Source organism: Vigna unguiculata, chromosome 8 (genome assembly GCF_004118075.2).
Source record: "Vigna unguiculata cultivar IT97K-499-35 chromosome 8, ASM411807v1, whole genome shotgun sequence".
In the NCBI taxonomy this organism is placed as follows: Eukaryota; Viridiplantae; Streptophyta; class Magnoliopsida; order Fabales; family Fabaceae; genus Vigna; species Vigna unguiculata.
The window spans coordinates 803,746-823,735 of NC_040286.1; the positions used below are offsets into that span (position 1 = coordinate 803,746).

General features: G+C 31.9%; 1 protein-coding gene, 1 non-coding gene and 1 pseudogene across 2 annotated transcripts; 2 read left to right on the forward strand and 1 right to left on the reverse strand.

Moving 5' to 3' along the window:
* Positions 1 to 3,117: 3,117 nt before the first annotated feature.
* On the forward strand, positions 3,118 to 9,487 carry LOC114194392 (microtubule-associated protein 70-2-like). Its single transcript, XM_028084578.1, has 11 exons — positions 3,118 to 3,608; positions 3,704 to 3,789; positions 6,527 to 6,592; positions 6,680 to 6,850; positions 6,966 to 7,136; positions 7,227 to 7,382; positions 7,496 to 7,642; positions 7,766 to 7,837; positions 7,916 to 8,443; positions 8,544 to 8,737; positions 8,918 to 9,487. Exons 1-11 carry the CDS (start codon positions 3,422 to 3,424, stop codon positions 8,955 to 8,957), a joined length of 1,818 nt encoding a protein of 605 aa, XP_027940379.1. The 5' UTR covers positions 3,118 to 3,421; the 3' UTR covers positions 8,958 to 9,487.
* A 641-nt stretch (positions 9,488 to 10,128) lies between these two features.
* Positions 10,129 to 10,201, reverse strand: TRNAK-CUU. Its single transcript has one exon. It is a non-coding gene; the product is annotated as a tRNA-Lys (tRNA).
* Positions 10,202 to 13,357: 3,156 nt separating this feature from the next.
* On the forward strand, positions 13,358 to 18,599 carry LOC114193529 (annotated as a pseudogene).
* Positions 18,600 to 19,990: the final 1,391 nt, after the last annotated feature.

Below are 19,990 nucleotides of genomic sequence, written 5' to 3' on the forward strand. Positions count from 1 at the left end.
AGATGTAACATGAAAACCATTTTGATCCTCTAGCCTAATTCTTCCTTGAGGGCTTCAATTCTTATATAGTTATAATTTTGGTAATTCAAAAATTTGGAGACGAATTTGTACTAATAAGTCAATACTCAAACTTATTCAATTCTAACACTTTTTCTCTATCAAAACATTGGATTCCTAAATTTTCACATGATCTGTGTGGATGTCTTTTCAAAACGTGTTGAATAATTTTTATAGATTTTATTATTTCATTATTTCGAACTAAAAACGAATTAATGAATTTTTTTTTTTGGTTATTGAACTTTCTACTAAAATTCTTAGTAACATTTATAATTATCTACTTTACATATATCTCATTGTATTTCAAAAGCCCGATGCATCGATTTTGATAAACCTCCATTAATAACTTATTTTACATTGACACCCTTAACCCGTTATAATATTCATCTATCAAACCACGAGGTAAATAAGTCGCTACTTCTCCCATACAAGAAAAACTATGCATCATTATGATACTTGTGGCAAGTTCAAACTCTGAAAAATACAGAAAAAAAGATGTTTGTGCTCCAATATTTATAATAATCCTATCATAAATTGAAGCTCTAAAACAAATTTAATAAACTTTTGTTAAAATGATTAAACTCACACATTTTTTAAAAGTTTGAGAATTCAGTTGAAATTTTGAAATGAGACTACTTTTATTTTTTATTAAAATTAAAGACCAAAATTACATTTAATAAAAAAATTGTAGGTTATTTATGAATAAAATAATGAAAAATATGTATATATTTTTAAATATCTGACGGTTATATTAGCAAAAAGATACATAGTTTTGTAAATTTTTCACGTGATTGATATTGATATTGCAAAAATATGATATATTTATAATTGTTTACACTAATGAAAAAAAAAAATATCAATGGACTCACAGTGACACATTCAGGACATACACACCTTCGATCGAAAATCCAACCTACTTTGTTGTCAAAATCGTATTCTCGTAGATAAAGAAACCCTATTCCAACTTGTTTTTTAATTTCCTTATTTTTCTTACTAGCCTAAATTTCCTCATCATAAATTACTTATGTGTCGGCATAATTTGCCACTAAACCATGCTTAACTAGTCAACCGTTAACGATTTTAATGACATAAACCGAAAATTGACTGATGCACATTAACAAATTTGAGAACAACTCAAAATTAAAACCTAGAATCAAATTGATACTTTCCCATTGAAATAGAGATCACGTGATTAATTAAGTGAACTTCTTAATAAACACTTTGTACAGGGATAAGGCAAAACACAAATGAGAACGACATTAAAATATGAATCAATAAAATTGTGTCATTAATTTAATAAAATAAAATTAAGTTTAAAAATTATTTTTCTACATATAACACTTTACAAATAAACTATTAAATATAGAATATGTGATAATAATTTCCTTTTTTTCATTGTCTAACAATTTTGTTTTAAAAAATATTTATCATTTATTTATTATATATATTATTATTATTTTGGATCGATTTTCTCTTTTAAAAAACTAAAAAATTGGCGTGTACTCTAAATTTGAACAACTAAGTAAGAAAAATAATCAGTGTTTTAGTGATTTTGTATAAATATAAATTTTGTTTGGGGTTAAACTACTAAGTACAAATTTTGTATTAATAGTTATTGTATCTGATTGAGACCGAATGACAACAAGACATATTTTGATTCTTACATGTAACTAGGATTGCGTGTTTTAAAAAAAGTCTAATAATTATAGGATTATGTTTTCTTATATTAATTTTACATTTTTTAAATCATTAGGATAGAATATAATGATTTTATTGTTATGTGTAAGTTAGATATACACAATCGAAAAACTAATTAAAATATATAACAAGAACACTTGATAATACCTAATAATCTAATATATAAAATGTTTTAGTACATTTTTAAAATAGTTAATCAATTTATTTATTTTTATTACATTAATATGTCTTTTATTTTCTTACAGTATCTCTGAATATTATATATCATATATAAAATTAATTTAGAATTTACATTAATAACTATAAAAAAGTTACATCACGTAAAGAATAAAGACTCGTGCATATACATTATCATAGATTAGTTTTAACCAAATGAAAGCTAATTTTTAATTAGTTTATAATTACTTATATTGAATGTTGAATATATATATATATATATATATATATATATATATATATATATATATATATATATATATATTTCATTTTTTACATTCATTTAAAATTATAATTACGGGATAATACAGGTTTAGGTCATATTAAGTTAATTTAAGTTTGAGGTAAAGTCAAATAAACTAAGTCAACATAATTTAGTCTTGGTTTGAATTAAATAGAATCCTCGATGTATTTTTAATATATTTAATAGTCAAATATATTAGATCGGATTTTTGCCGGATTTAATCTAATTAATAGAATAGATTGAATATAAATTTAATCCATTTTAAATTAGATTAAAAAGAAGTTAGTTGATATAGTTAATATGGATTATATATCTAACCCATTTTATTAAATTTAGGCTGAATTTTGAAAAATTTATTCCATGTCTAACCTTATCAGTTACCCATATAACTGTGTGACAACTTCATTTAATTCATTAATTATTCATTTATTTATATGATAATATTAATTTCATTTAATTCATTAATTATTCATTTATTTATATGATAATATTATTGTAATATAACTGTTAGATGGTGGTTCCAGCTCTGATAGTATAATTGTCCTTCAATTTATGCAACTACTTAGATAAAAAACATTCTAAATCCCACAAGTAAATGTTGTTTATCCGCACACGATAAACCAACTAAGTTCTCATCCCACTAACCTACGCCGCTGCGCGCACTACCGCCCAAAAAATCAAGCCCCACATCGCTCGCACGGGTGCGCACCACGCTTCAAGCTCACGTTAAGCATGGAAGAGTTAAAATGGCAGTGAAGTTTCACTCTCACTATTTAACTAAAAAATCAGCTAACAAAGCCAAAAACCCTTTTTATCTGCAAAAAGCGCAAACCTCACATTCACTAACTCACTAACTCACTGTTTGTTTATTCATTTGTTAAGTCTCTCTCTAAAACGCGAAAAGCAGATTTAAATCGCAGATATAGAGAGAGAAACAAACAAGACAAAATAAACACAAGGAGAAAGAAAGAAAGGAAGAACCAAAAGTATCTATTTCTCTCTCTCTCTTCATCTTCTTTTCCCTCGTACTCTCTATTTCTCTCTCTAAAACCACCGTTTTCGAGGTCGCGATTTTCTGGCTCTATATATATGGTGTGTAATCCGTGTTTCGTTGTGCTTGCGTGCGATTTGGAATCTGGTGGTGGGAGCAGTTGAATGTGAGTGAGAGAGAGGAGTTCGATTTTCGGATTCGCGGTTAGATCGGGGATGGCGGAGGTTTCCGGCGACGGCGCGGCGCTGTCGGTGTCGGGATCATTCAAGGAGGGGAGAGGCTCGGCGCGGCGCCGCGGAGGAGTGAGGCCGCCGAGCATGGACGCGGACGAGTTCATGAACCTGCTGCACGGTTCGGATCCGGTGAAGGTGGAGCTCAATCGCCTTGAGAATGAAGTTCGAGGTGCGGAAATGCAGCTCGATCTGAAGAGTTCTTCGCCGTGATTTTTTGTGGTTTTTGAATTTTGAGTTTTGGTTTTTATGTGTTTGGGTTTGCAGATAAGGACAGGGAGTTATCGGAAGCGCAGGCGGAGATCAAAGCCTTGAGGCTTTCTGAACGTCTCAGAGAAAAGGCCGTTGAAGAGGTTACCGCTAATTTTTTTAGTTGTTGTTCATTTTTGCTGTTCTTTGTTGTGTTGATTGGTTTTTGTTTTTATTTATTTATTTGAAGATTGTAATAAATTATCCATCTTTGTTACATGCTAGTAGGCTAGTTACTAATTTCCAATTGATTGCTGGCTGGTTGTGGTGTTGGTGTTAAGTACGAAGGTCTAGTGTTATTTATTTCCTAGTGTGCGTGAACATATTGTTGGTTTTTTTGGAAATGTTTCAGTGTGGTTACTAAGTTTGGGTGTTGGAGTTATTGCTGTAAAAAAATGGGTTCAATTCTTTCCGTTTATTTGTCCCGATTGCATTGGAGGATGCTCTTCACGTTCAACCAACCTCTTTTGGTTTGCATTGATGCTACCTTTCCTATTTTGGCTATGTGTAGCAATTTCTCTAGCATTCTGTTTCTTTTAGTAGTTTTCAAAGAAAGTGTCTTGCACCCCTCGTTCTGTTGTCATTGTGCTGAACTCTCTCTTTTGTTGGTCACATTTGAAAAATCTATTACCCAATACCACTAATGTTTCAGGATAAATTATACACGTTCACCTCTCCTAATGGATGCAGGAATTACACTTCTCTTTGTATTTTTTGGGTTACATTTTCTTCTCTGTAGATATTTTTAGTCCATTAAAATATGTAGAAGCTTCATAGGGATGATTTTGTTCCTTTGAGTGTCTCTTACCATCATTGGCATCTTTTGAATCCCTATTAATAGTATCAACTCTGGGAAGGTATAAAGACGAAATGAAGATTTTTGGTAAAGTTTCAAAGCTGGAAGTAGTAATATTTAAACCATCATTTCTTCTTCTAAAGTCTTAAACTCAATAATAGAATGTTCTAAATTAGTGTTAGTCTTACTGAAAGTTGTAGAGAGAGGAAAAATGGCTTAGGAAGGCTTGTTTATAGTTATTCATGTCACTAAGAAGTTCATTTATATTAAGATGCACTAAAGTGTTGCACAATTTATATCTTGGGTAAGGGGAGTGTACTTCTTAAAATTAGGAGAGGAAAATATAATTCAAGCATCCCTTAAGGAAGGAGGTAAGTTTATTCTGTCTTTTTTCTCTCTCTTTAGTTTAAGTCATTACTAAATAATGGATACTTGTTTTACAAAATGGCAGGAGAGAATGTTCTTCGTGTCAAACAATCCCCTATTGGCATTTGCATTGATACAACTAGTACTACCCTTTAACATATTTTTTAGGTTAAATTTGGTATTCACTCCAGTCCATAGTCATTGTGTTAGGCGGGGAAGTAATGAGAGGGAATGGAAAGTCTATTAGATAAAGAAATTTAAAAATATAAGTAGTTAAGAAGTTAGTTGGGGTTAGACTTTTTTAGAAAGTCTATATATTGTCTTATTTTGTGGGGTGTGGGTTAAGGAGAGTTTTCAGTTGTTGGGACAAGGAATGCCCTGTGTGAAAGGAAGATATTTACTTTATAAGCTGATGTTTGTGTTCAGAGTTGATGACTGCTGAAATAATACAGAAAGAAGTTGGTTGTGTCTACGTTTTTTTTCTCTATCTTGTTTCTATTCTTTGAGGAGCCGTGTAACACATTGTAATAAACACTGTTGACTTGATTATTACAGAAATGTATTGCTCAAAGCCTATTAATGTTTTTAAAATAAGTACCATACAATAATGAACATTACAACGCTTGGCAATGCCTGATCAATTAACCATCCCGTGTTTGCCCATTGAAGTATCTTCTCTCGTAACTCAAATCAATGTGGTTTGCTAAACTGTCTAGGCTTTTACTTTCCATTTTCCAGATTGAATACCTGATTCATTTAATGGGGTTTGGTTCGCAAAGAGTTCCCTAAGACACATGTGGAGGATAAAAAACAAAAGTAGTTGATGAAAAGCAACACATTTACATTGTTAACTTCAAAAGCTGTGCTTTTCATTTAATACTTTCCATTTTCTTTAGTACCCCCAGGACACTCAGTAAAATAACCTTTATTTTATTACGTCTCCATATCTTTTGCTTAAGATTTTTTTGTTTTATTTAATTTGTCATTTGAAAAAACTATCAAAGTATTAAATATTTTTTTTTCTATTTTTTCCCTTTGTATTAATGAGTGAGATAAAATTTCAATAGATTGATGATAGTATTTAGAGTATTTTAACAAAGGATAACTCTTGCTATTTTTTCTTAATATTGAAAGTATATATTATTAACTATTGTGCACTATCTTAAATGTAATCTAAAAATGAATATCAAAGCAAACATTTCAATTTTTTTCTACCTTGGTTAATGGATGCTATATTATTTTTAATTTTCTGTTCACTTCTGGATAATATTGATTTTGCATTTAATGTGTTTGTTCTATACTGTAAATGAAGTCACGAGATTTAATAGTTTCATTGTCTGATTTTATTAATTTATATGTTTTTTATTTTTGGAAGCGAAGGGACCTAGTCGAGCTATTGTCAAGTTAAGCTGAGTTATTAGTATGTTATTATGTCCTGTTATACTTTGTTTGCATAATCATATTTCTTCTATAAAATACAACTTAAGTCGATTCCAGTTGGTATTTTTGGGTGTTATACATGTTTTTTCTCTTTCTTTTGCAGTTTAAGCATTCTTTACATCATTTTTCACGAGGCTTCTTAAGCACATTGCAGCTTTAATCTCTGCCATGCTTTGTCTTGTTCATGCTTTATCTCAACTTGAAATGTAACTTTTCTCTTCCTTTTGCTTGTATTTTAGCTGACGGAAGAACTATCAAAGGTTGAAGGGAAGCTAAAACTAACAGAATCTCTTTTAGAAAGCAAGGTATTTTATGAAGCCTCTATCAACCTTAGTAAACAGTCATTTTCCTGGGTTAGGTGGTATGTTTCCTGAATATAATATTTCTGGCAGAATCTTGAAATAAAAAAGATCAATGATGAAAAGAAAGCATCCATGGCAGCTCAATTTGCAGCTGAAGCCACTCTTCGAAGGGTCCATGCTGCCCAGAAAGATGATGACATGCCTCCAATAGAAGCAATTCTTGCTCCTTTGGAGGCTGAACTGAAGCTTGCTCGGCAAGAGGTATTACCTTGTTAAAGTTCATATTGTAACCCGTCAGAGAAAGAGCTGATGGTAGTACTGACATTGGCTTATAGTGACTGATTGTTTTATATGTACTTCCATTTATTCCTTGCAGATTGCTAAACTACAAGATGATAACAAAGCTTTAGATCGCCTTACCAAATCTAAAGAAGCTGCACTAATTGAAGCTGAGAGGACTGTCCAGTTTGCCTTGGCTAAAGCCTCAATGGTGGATGATCTGCAGAATAAAAATCAAGAGCTAATTAAACAGATTGAGATTTGTCAGGTATTCAATCTTGAATGATTATTCTCTCTCTTGCTGCATCAGAATCATACAATGTAATTTTTACCTTCTGGCTGTCATCAACTTTCCCAGGAAGAAAATAAAATTTTGGACAAAATGCATAGGCAGAAGGTGGCAGAGGTTGAAAAGCTCACCCAAACTGTTAGAGAACTAGAAGAGGCTGTCCTTGCCGGTGGTGCAGCTGCAAATGCAGTGAGAGATTATCAGCGGAAAGTTCAAGAAATGAATGTAATGTGTTAAAATCTTCAGCAAGTTCAGACTCCCAGTTGTTTTATTCTTGATTATATTGCCTGTAGTTAGGATAGTATTTATTTTTGTTTGGTTTATTTGACACTCTTTAGGAAGAAAGAAAAACACTGGACAGGGAGTTGGCCCGTGCCAAGGTAACAGCAAACAGAGTAGCGGTAGTGGTTGCAAATGAATGGAAAGATGCTAATGATAAAGTGATGCCTGTCAAACAATGGCTTGAAGAGCGACGATTCTTGCAGGTACTTTTCTTTGTTCTACTCTGCCAATTCATCTAAATTTAGTGGTTGAACTTTTGACTTTATTTACTCTATATTTCTTTGTTATAAAATTCTCACATTTGGTTTTGATTTGCATTTGTATAGGGAGAAATGCAGCAACTTCGTGACAAGCTTGCTATAGTTGAGCGTGCTGCAAAATCTGAAGCACAGTTGAAAGTAATAATCTGGTTATTATGTATTAAACTAGGTGATTAGTTCTTCCATTATTCATGGTAAACTTTTAAAAATTTTCAGGAAAAATATCATTTACGGCTTAAAGTGCTAGAGGAGAGTTTGAGAGGAAATTCTAACAGCAGTATTCGTGGCACCCCAGAGGGAAGAAGTGTGAGCAATGGTCGTCGTCAATCCCTAGGAGGAGCTGATAACTTCTCAAAACTATCCTCTAATGGGTTTTTATCTAAAAGATCACCATCCTCTCATATGAGGTCATCCCTATCCTCTAGCACAGTATTGAAGCATGCTAAAGGAACTTCTAAATCTTTTGATGGTGGTACAAGATCACTGGAAAGGAGTAAAATGCTGCTGAATGGAACACCTCCAATTTACTCATTCAATCAATCTCTTGAAGAAACCAAAGAGAGAGAGCCAAGTGATAATTGGAAAGGAAATTCAGATGATAAGCAAAATGACTTCCCAACGGTAGATTCAGTGGATAGTGTTCCTAGTGTTTTATATGACCTGCTGCAAAAGGAAGTCATAGCCTTGAGGAAAGCTGGTCATGAGAAAGATCAAAGCCTAAAAGATAAAGACGATGCTATTGAGGTAAGTGTTTGGTCCATTTTTGTGTTTGGATGTAATCCTTGACCTTCTTATTTGTAAATGACAGTTCTTGCTAATTGTTTCCAATGCCATCATCTACCAGATGTTAGGAAGGAAGGTAGATACATTGACCAAAGCAATGGAAGTTGAGGCAAAGAAGATGAGAAGGGAAGTGGCTGCTATGGAGAAGGAGGTAGCTGCTATGCGCGTAGAGAAAGAACAAGAGAACAGGGCAAAGCGTTTCAGCAATGTAAAGGGTTCTGTAAACAGTGCTCATCAACAGCTAATTTCTGGAAGGTAATTGCTATTTTGGGGATTCCTTTTACCGGGTCATATGCTCTGAATGCACTTTGGTTTCTGGCTGTTCTTTACTGGTTCTGACAAAATATTGGTTACTGGGTTTGGGATACCATTATATTTTCTTCCGATTTCTCCCTATTAATTTGGAATAACTAATGGGGTCTTTAATTTTCACAGGAATGTGACAAGGGGTGGATTAACACGCAGCACCCAATGACAATTAGTGTATTACAGTGGCGCTCGGGAGTAATATTTGATAGGCATCATTATTCTTCTGGCCTTCTCTGTTTTTTCCCTTGTGTTTTTGTCCAATTGATTGTAAGATTGTAACTGGCATGCAGAGGACCAGTGTTACTGATATTAGGCATGGATTGGGGACAAGAAAAACAATTGCAGGATTCGGTATGCTTCTGACCTAGTGTTGTTTACTCTGCTTAGAGAGAGAGAGAGAGAGCGGCTAAGAAGGCAGGCAATGGAAGGCAATTAACTTGGACTAACCTTTCACTCTTTCAGCATTTCTGAGTGGTGTGGTGTATAGGTAGCTCTTTTCTCCCCCCTTTACTCCTTTTTGCAGTTTATATCTGTAATACGCAGATAGTGTGATTGTCTTGGTTCAGGTTTGTTAATATATATACTAGCGGTTGATCCGTGTGATGCACGGAGTATATGTTTGCTTCTGAAATTATATATCTAATCTTGTTACAAAAATACCTTCAAAATAATTCTTATATACATATTCATTTATAATTATAATTTTTTTGGATAATCTGTCCAAACTCAATTTTTCATACAAAAGACTGAGTTTGGTCATTATTTTTAATGAAATTGAGTGAGACCTTGAATATGATGTAAATTCTATTTATTTAATGTTAACACCAGCTCGCACAAGCCACTTTCTGTGACAAAATAAATTTCCTGCATGTTAGTTGGACACATTTCAACCTAGTTGGCCATCTAAACTTTTATTGGCTTTCTGCACCTTATCATTATACTATTACCACATATTAAAAGAAAAAGACTAGAATATCCACATTCACTGCATCGTAGTTGCCGGCTGCCACTGCCATCATGGCTCCTGCTGAAGAGGAAGAAGAGAAGGATAACGTTACAGAGGAAGAAGAAAAGAGAGAAAATGCATTGCAGAAAAAACTTGTTCCAGAAAATTCTTTTTGGAATACATAAAATGTGTTTTGAACATCTTGTTTCGGAAAATTCGCTCTGAAATGCATTTCCATTCGTCTTAAAATTCCCATTTTGAAAATCTTCAGAAATTTCATTTTGGAAAGCTTGGTTTTATATATAACAAGAATAACCAGACAATAAAATATTGAGACTGAAATGTTGTAGAGATTAAACAATAAAAAAACTAATATGAAAAAAATAAAAGACGCCCACCGTGGGGCTCGAACCCACGACCACAAGGTTAAGAGCCTTGCGCTCTACCAACTGAGCTAGACGGGCATTTGCTTTATGGATGTGTAATTCGTATATTTATTATTTGAAATTATAAACAATACTATAGCTTAACATTAGAATCTGAGCTCACTTCTCTTATGTCCCATGCAGTTGCTGTGAGACAAGAAATTTCAGATGAAACAGATCGTAGAACTGGGAAAACAAAGGCAATTTCAAACGTTCCAATTCAACTCAGTCAGCATATATTCTGCACATGGTATTTATTTCCATCACCTTATTTAACTGATTTAATAACTTTGTAACGTTGTCATTTGTTTCTTTTTACCATCACCCCTTGTCATTCAAAGCATTATTTGGTAATTAATTAAAGCAAATATGGTTTAAAGGTAAGGCTAAATTTTGTATAGTTCAACTATATTATAAAGGGAGGTTAGGTTTTTATCATCTAATTCAGTGTGGATTGCTAGATTATTACATGAATTCCATGCAGAACATCGTAGAATGGCACAATCTTCAGGTCTGTCTCTTATATTTTAAAGAATTTTTAACGCTGACACGGTTTCCTATGATCATATCTTCCTTTATCGTTCCTTTTTTCAGGTGAAAGGACATTTGGGGTGTTGAAAAAAACTTGATCTTATGGATAAAGGAGCTAATGCAGTTGAGGTATAATTCAGTAACGAGTTAAATATGTTTTTCTTTTTTAATTTAATTTTGTTAGATTTATTTAATGTTTTGTATGTCTTTTATAATTGTATTTGAGTTGTTTATATTGTTTGACACATTTTTTTCTCGAATATTAAGTTAAATATTATTATGAAATGTGTTTAAAATATCAAATAAACTTAACAAAATTTAATTAAAATAACTAAATTTATGTATTTTAAAATATGAAGGATTAAATTGGTCTAAAATTTCGAAATGAACTAATTTTAAAATTCAATTAAAGTCAAAAGACCACGTCCATATTTAACCCTCATGTAATAGCTGCATGGTGATTATGTTCTGTTTTTGATGGAAAGTTGTGTTTATGTGACTGATCAATCATCTCGATGGTTAGAATAATGACATTTGACTTTCATGTAATTTACTTTCTGTTGATTAATTTTATTTGTTAATTGGATTATGTATCCTTTATTGTTTTCTTAATTATTGATGTTTAAAAATATAAGATTTTATAGTTAATATAAAAATATAAGACTTTATTGATGTTTTCTATTTTTTTCACTTCTAATCAATCACCTATGTGAGGGATGTAACTGAATTATTTTTTTGTGAACCTTACCCTAGTCTTCTCAAAGAATAATTGATGCAGAAAAAGTTAACAACTGCTTGTGGGAGAAGGAGTCGTGCTTGATTGATCAATGAAAAAAAAACCCTCAATAAAGTGAAGATGTACGGATTAGTACTTATATGTGTATTTTATTATCGGATTATTCAATTTATTATTTAATTATTGTTTACTATTGTTCTCCTTTTCTTTCCTTTCGATCCACTTATATATATATATATATATATATATATATATATATATATATATAAATAAAACACAATTTTTCAAAATTACTGTTCAATTTTTCATAGTTTATGTAATTAGGGTTCAAAAACTTAATCATAAATTAACATGCTTTGACAATTGTAAGTATGTATGATAAAAACAAATCATAAATAAGTAATTAAACTTATTAATTAAAAGAGCACTTTTTAAAATTTAATAGAGTGCATAACTATTTGAAAAAGAGAGAACCATAATTCTTTATATAACTTCTTCTTATTATATTAAATATTTCATTATATATTTATTTTTAATCATAAATTTAATTAATCATATCATTTTAATATTTTTATCGATAATATATTAATCTTAACAAATTTAATTTATATATATATATATATATATATATATATATATATATAACCCAAAGGTTAACCATTTCATAAACTTTATGTTTTCTGATTTAGATGGGAAATATATTTTATTCTTTTCATGAATAGGAAACTATATCTTTTTAATATTTTTTTGCTTTTGAATAAAAATCATGAAAAATAAATTTTGTTAAAATGAATTTGACTCTTGAATTAGACGAATAAAATTTCACGTAATTTATTATTGTATAACTAAAAAATTTAACTATAAATTTTAATTATACAATAACATTATTATTATACATCACTAATAAATCATTATATCAATTTTATAATTTAAAACAAATAAATTCATATTTAAATATTATATTATAGTTATTATTATTATTATTATTATTATTATTATAACATCTCCATTTTTTCTTAAAATCTATAATTAAAATAAATTATATAATTTAAAATAAAACTTCATTTTTTATATTGAAAATCTTAATAAAAAATTATTGTTTTACAAGTAGACTTTATTGGAAAGAGAACACTTAAGATTAATATCTTTAGATATTAACCTTAAGTGTTCTAAGATCATGTATATTCTCCAACACCTATACGATTAGTTACTCCTCTATAAAATACGATCATTATCACAATCACCCACAGACAAAATAAAAGTGAATTAATATACAAACAATTAACTGGCAATCACAATTCATAACTAAACAATATAAAAATCATGTCATATCCTCAACCAACATTATAACTCAACCCATGATTATATTCTAACTCAAAACATATTATGAAAGCAACAATACAACCATTGGTGACCTCACAATAATTCAACACACAAATGATCTCAACCTAAGATATCAAAATATCAATATATACAAAGTTACATGATAAACTACTTTCACAACTTCACAGAATTTTCATCCTTTTCCTTATCTGAAAACTAAGTAAATATCAAGTTCTCTCACCACAAGAGTTGTACATTTCTTACATAATTAGTAAATCATAACATTTTTAAATAAAAAAACAATAAACCACCTTAAATATATATTTTCTATAAAATTGTCATACGACACAATTAAATGAATATACCATTTTTATTTTTATGTCTGTTTGTATCCTTTAGCTCATTGTGCTACACTTTACTTGCACACATGGAAAGAGATCGGTATCCGGTGCGGTAAGCTACACCGAAATCCTTTCAAGTTAACCGTTGAGATCTTTGTGTTTTTTGAACTACCTAAATTCCACACTGTTACAATCCAAGCATTTGTAATCATTCCAAAAGTGTATTTGAAGAAAATCTATATAAATTCCTTTACTCAGTCCACTCTTCAAGGAGTGTCCATTGCAGTGCCTGTGTTGTTGTTGGTGGCTTGACTTTGACGTCTCTTTTCTCACTCTAAGTTTGTCTCTAATTGCTGATACCTTCGGTCTTCATTAGTGGGTCAGTTTCAGAATCTTCATTCTTTTGCTCCTTCTCGTGGGAGGGTTCTTGATCATGCTTACTTATACTTTATCTTGTCTTTGATAGTAAGTTATGTTCTCATGGTTTCATGAAGAAGTGTGAGGATATGCATTGCACACTGAGAATGTCTTGATGGTGTTGAGTGTGGAAGAACTTTTTGTTTTTCTTTAACAAGATGTTGCATTTTTGTTGTTGTTTATTTCTTTCTTTGTTTTCGCTTTTTGGGTCTTCTTCCAAGACATGTTTGATAGTAAGGTTTTATTTATCTGTTTTTTTTGTCTTTTAGTTTAAGAAAAATGGAGAACAACATATTTGTTGGATTTTATACCAAAATATTATAGCGGTTCTGATGGTGTTCCAAGTGGTGGAGATAGTTTTTCTGAAACAACCTAATGGGTTTTATGTTTAAGCCACTTTCATGGGTTTTTCTTTCTTTGTTAGTTTCTAAGGTGATATATTTTTCTGAATGAATTTTCGGTGTATTTTGGTTGGAAGGAAGATCGGGTTCTGAAGAGGAAAAGGAAACGTTAAGAGAAAAAAAAAATTTATAGTTTTGTCATAAGTAATGCCGTGAGAAAGTAAGAAAAATGTAAAGAAAATTGCGTGAAAGGTTTCGTTATATCAATTTCCTGAAACGTTTTACCGAACATGGTTGTTCTATATGAACTCTTTGCATATTTAAGAATTAAAGCAAAAGAGTTCTGTTCCTTTTTAGGAAACTCAGTGACTTCAAGAATGCAATATGGTATCTATATGGACATCATTTTTCATTGTATGACATCATACATATGTTTTCCTGACTATGGTTTGTCTGTAAGGGCTTTTTGCATATTGAAGTTACTTTCTTAACATTCTGGGTTAAATTCTGGTTAAGGAGGATACATTTTGAACTTCCACTTTCCTTCTGAGAGTACGCAGGATTTCAATCTTAATCATTAGTTTTGAACTCTTTCTTCAGATTTATGTGCAATGAATATTTGAATAATCACATACAATAAAGAACTGTCTGAAAATTTCTTACATATAACTTATGTTTAGTCATTTAGAGATACTTCAATCATAGGGAAGCATTAAGTTGTTGCAGATGTAGAGGTCATAAATTTAACAAATTTTGTGTATATGTGCATTAAACATATAGTGTCATGTATATGTACTTCAATAACATCCGGAATCTTTCACTGCTTTATCCTTGTTAATACAAATATGTGACATTGCTCTTTCATACTCTAAATTTTTCCTTTCTTCTGTCCAGGTAAGGCAAAGGAGTTTGCATCTAGGATGGGTAAAACAATTGAGTTGTATGGATTTCCTATTTCTGTTACAGCGCATGATGTGAGGATATTTGTGGAGGCTTTAACTGGTGAAGGAACTATCCAAACTATGAAAGTAAGACATGGCAAAGGTGCGGCTCCAAGAGCATTCGCTATTATTCAATTCACCACAGAAGACCTTGCTGAATCTATGATATCGAGGGCTAATTACGTTTCAAGAGCATTGCTGTATGGAAGCGCTTATTTAAAAGCTCGGGTAATGGAAAGGGATATTGATCCAAACCTAGGTGTGAATGCTAGTTTGGAAGGTGTGAAAGTTTATTTTGGCTGCCAGATCTCTAAAGGAGGGTTTGCTGTTTTGGAGAGAATGCAAGATGTCAGTTTAAGTTTTGGGAGTGGAAAGAGCAAAGTGGAGTTGAAAATTTGGCATGACTCTGTGCAATACAAACTTCATCTTTCATACGAGAACATTTGGAAGGTTGAGCTGCTTCGACCACGGGATAAAATTGCACCTTATCTCCTTATTCAGGTAGTCAAATTTGCTTTTTTATTAGCTTAAGACAAATTTGATTTCTTAGTGAACTTATTGATGGGTATGTTCATTTTGCTTCAATTGCTAGTTACTTGGTGCTCCCCGGATATTTGAGAAAGATGTCCCTGAAGAATTTTGCAATATATATGAGAATCCTTTGTACAACTACTACAAAGATGTCCCTGAAGAGCAATGGACAAGAACAACAGATTTCACTACGGGTAGTTGTATTGGGCAGTCCTCTGCCATATGTGTGGAGCTTCCTAGTGCCCAGAATTTACCAAATTTCAAAGATATATTTGCTTATTACGAGCAGAGTGAGAGGCAATACACATTACAGGCAGGGGTTCCCTTTTCTCAAAATCGGGGTCTTGTCCCCATTGTTGCTCCTCAAGGTGTTGAAATACCATTTGACATATTGTTTAAGGTCAATTCATTGGTTCAGCACGTATGTCTTGCTGGAACTGCACTCAATGGTGACTTCTATCGCTTGCTTGATCCACGCAGAATGCCGCTTGACTTTGTTGAAAATTCCTTGGAAAAATTGTACTACTCTAAGGAATTTTGTTATGATCCCGCAAAGTGGTTGGCTGATCAGTACAAAAGGTACCTTCAATCAAATTCAAAGAATCGTCCTCCTCGGTCGCCTGCAATATCTTTGGATACAGGGTTGGTGTATGTTCGCAGGGTTCAGATCACACCTTGCAAAGTTTACTTTTGTGGTCCAGAGATTAACGTATCAAATCGTGTTCTCCGTCATTTCCATGAGCATTTGGATAACTTCATACGTGTTTCATTTGTTGATGAGGAGTTGGATAAACTGTTTTCAATTGATTTATCATCCCGTGCACAGAACAAGAAAACTAACCTGTACAAAAGAATTCTTGACATCCTTAAAAATGGCATTGTTATTGGCGATAAGAGGTTTGAATTTTTGGCATTCTCATCAAGTCAGTTGCGGGAAAACTCTCTCTGGATGTTTGCTCCTACGGGGAGATACACTGCCGCATCCATAAGGAGTTGGATGGGAGATTTTAGCAAGATTAGGAATATTGCAAAATATGCTGCTAGGCTGGGACAATCTTTTGGTTCATCTACCGAAACTCTAAGCGTCCCTTGGTATGAAATTGAAATTATTCCGGATGTGAAGAGGATTTCTGATGGAAAGGAATATGTCTTCTCTGATGGTATTGGGAAAATATCTCTTGAATTTGCCAAGAGTGTGGCTAAAAAATGTGGCTATGATTGCACTCCATCTGCTTTTCAGATTCGTTACGGTGGTTACAAAGGAGTTGTAGCTGTTGATCCAACATCAGGTTTTATGTTATCACTGAGGAATAGCATGCGGAAGTATGATTCAGATAACACCAAGTTAGATGTTTTGGGTCGTAGTAAGTTTCAGCCTTGTTATCTGAATCGGCAGTTAATTACTCTGTTATCCACTCTTGGCATCAGGGATGATGTTTTTGAGAAAAAACAAAGAGAAGCTGTGGATCAACTGAACACTATACTAACAGATTCATTGAAGGCACAGGAAGTTCTGGACTTGATGTCTTCTGGGGAGATCACCAATGTTCTGAAGGAGATGCTCATTTGTGGCTACAAGCCTAATAAGGAACCCTTCCTTTCAATGATGCTGCAAATGTTTAGAGCATCAAAACTGTTGGAATTGCGACTCAAATTCCTAAAGGAAGAGCAATGATGGGATGTTTAGATGAAACTTGTACCCTGGAATATGGTCAAGTATTTGTGCAGTTTTCTAGCAATAGGCTGCAGAATCTATCTGATGATTCTTATTCCTATGATTTGCCAAAAAGTTATATGGTTAATGGTAAGGTGGTAGTGGCCAAAAACCCTTGCTTGCATCCTGGTGATGTGCGTGTTTGTCAAGCTGTGGATGTGCCAGCCTTGTACCACATGGTGGACTGTGTAGTTTTCCCTCAAAAAGGACCAAGGTAATAAATATGCTTAAATATTTCTATTTCTATTAGTTTTTCAACACTCTGATAACTGATTTTTTCATATTAGACCTCACCCAAATGAATGTTCGGGAAGTGATCTGGATGGAGATATCTACTTTGTTTGTTGGGACCCTGAATTGATTCCTTCCAGTCAAATCCAACCAATGGATTATACTCCTTCCCCAACTACAGAGCTGCTTAGAGGTGTGACAATTGAGGTATCATTCTCAAAGCTTCACATCCATAGCCAATTTTTTATTATGTATTGTGTTAGGTTCCTTTCTTCTTGTATTTGTTTTGTCTTGCAGCATAAAATTGTGGATAGAATAGAAGTTTGTGACTGTTTTTGTTGTGCAGGATGTTCAAGAGTACTTCACCAATTACATTGTGAATGACAGTTTGGGAATAATTGCCAATGCACACACTGTCTTTGCTGACAGAAAACCAGAAAAGGCCATGTCTAAAGAATGTCTTGAGCTTGCAAAGTTGTTTTCAACAGCAGTTGACTTTCCAAAAACTGGTGTTCCTGCTGTTATTCCTCGTGAATTGTATGTCAAAGAATATCCTGACTTCATGGAGAAGTTTGACAAAGTCACCTACAAATCGCCGAATGTAATAGGAAAGCTCTACAGGGAAGTTAAAGAAACAATTTCATCAAGTGATGGTGGTGGTGGTGGTGGTGACTCTATTTCATCCTTCACTCTGGAGGTGGCGAGAAGGTCTTATGACACTGACATGGAAGTTGATGGCTTTATGGATTATGTTGATGATGCTTTCTATCACAAAACCAATTATGACTACAAGTTGGGGAATCTTATGGACTACTATGGGATCAAAACTGAAGCTGAAATCCTGAGCGGTAATATCATGAAACTGTCAAAATCCTTCAACAAAAGGAGGGATGCAGAAGCAATCACCATGGCTGTGAGGTCCCTAAGGAAAGAGGCTCGGTCCTGGTTCAATGAGGATTCTGGAAGTGGTGATGATGATGATGCATATGCAAAAGCTTCTGCTTGGTACCATGTTACTTATCATCCAAGTTACTGGGGTTCCTACAACGAAGGGATGAAAAGGGATCATTTTCTGAGTTTCCCATGGTGTGTTTACCCTCAACTTCTCCAAATCAAGAAGGAAAAAGTCTCCAACAGAAGCTACTCTTCTGCATACAGATTGAGTGGGTTGCATCTGAATTGATAACTCCATATTTCTGGGTACTGATTACAACTATGAACGTAGGTTTTATGGAATATATGTAGATATTGCTTGAGTATGAACGATTAATCTTACACTTATGTTAGTTGTGGAAAGAGTTATGAGAAGGGTTACTTACTAAGGTGAAAAAGAAAAGAAAAACTCTTGACGAAAACTTTTTGCGTAATATCAGCTTCATTCACTTTGTTTTTGGAGCATACTTAAGTAATTCATTTTAACATATCCACAAATATAATTTTAATATTTTAATTTTTATATATAACAATTTTTTTTTTATATTTTGACTTTACAGCCTGAAGTCAAATAATATAAAATAAATAATTAGTTCAATACAATAAATATTAATATATTTTACTTTTAGAATAATTAAAAAAATTACAACTTTAATATAAAATTGATTTTCTTTTTAATTTTATTTGAACTTTGTTTAGTTGAACCATTCTTTATATATTTATGTATTATTTTTGTTAATGTCGATAGATGTTATTTTAATATTTTAATTTTTATATATAACAACTCTTATTCTTTTTCAATTATACTATCTATAGTTAAATTTTTTTATTTTTAATACAATAAAAAAAAATTATTTAATACAAAAACTTTAAGTTTGTTAATTAATGAAGCTAGAACTGTTATATTGTAGTTCTTTTATTATATTAAAAATAAAGCATGTCATATTCATTATATTGAATAAATATTTAATCTTATATATAAAGCCTAAAAAAGTTAAATAAAGACCCAGGGATAAAAATTATTTAAAGATACATAACATACAAATAATTTTATCAAATAATTATAAAAAATGTTAAATATGTTTTTGTCCTTTAACTTTCAGTGAATTTCGAAATTAGTCTATTTCGAAACTTTAAATTAACTTAGTCTTTCATCTCTTGAAATACGTAGATTTAGTCATTTTAATCAAATTTTGTTAAGTTTATTTAACATTTCAAGTGCATTTCATAATAGTATTTGACTTAACATTAAAGTAAAAATATGTTAAACCGTATAAACAACTCAAAATACAATCTGAAATACGAAAGAAACATCAAGTAAACTTAACAAAATTTGATTAAAAGGACTAAATTCACGTATTTCGAGAAATGAAGAACTAAATTGGTCCAAAATTTTAAAATAAACTAATTCCAAAATTTACTAAAAGTCAAGAAACTCCTATAAAAAATATTTTTTTTACCTTTTGTAAAAAGAAAAAAAAAGGGGTTACCCAACACCCACACTATATATTATTCCTTGGCTATGTGTAGGACAGGATGACCTATATTATGACCTAAAAGTTCTGCCTTGCATATGCTTTTTAACGTGAACAGTACAAAACCCGCTATTTATAGAATTACAATAATGTGGATTCCTTTCTTTGGTAACGTGAAATTTGTAATTAGTGCTTCATACTTTATTTATTCTCATTAATTAAAGGCAAGACTTCCTTTTTAGTTAATATATATATTACCCATCATCACCAATCAACATTTATATGTATATTTTTAATCAATTATAAAGAAAAAA

Bases quoted from the DNA above. Each gene is read 5' to 3' on its own strand.
- LOC114194392 (XM_028084578.1), top strand. From the start codon at position 3,422: ATGGCGGAGGTTTCCGGCGACGGCGCGGCGCTGTCGGTGTCGGGATCA. The intron at 7,137-7,226 runs GTATTCAATCTT...CAACTTTCCCAG, and splicing joins AACAGATTGAGATTTGTCAG to GAAGAAAATAAAATTTTGGA. The intron at 7,383-7,495 runs GTAATGTGTTAA...GACACTCTTTAG, and splicing joins GGAAAGTTCAAGAAATGAAT to GAAGAAAGAAAAACACTGGA.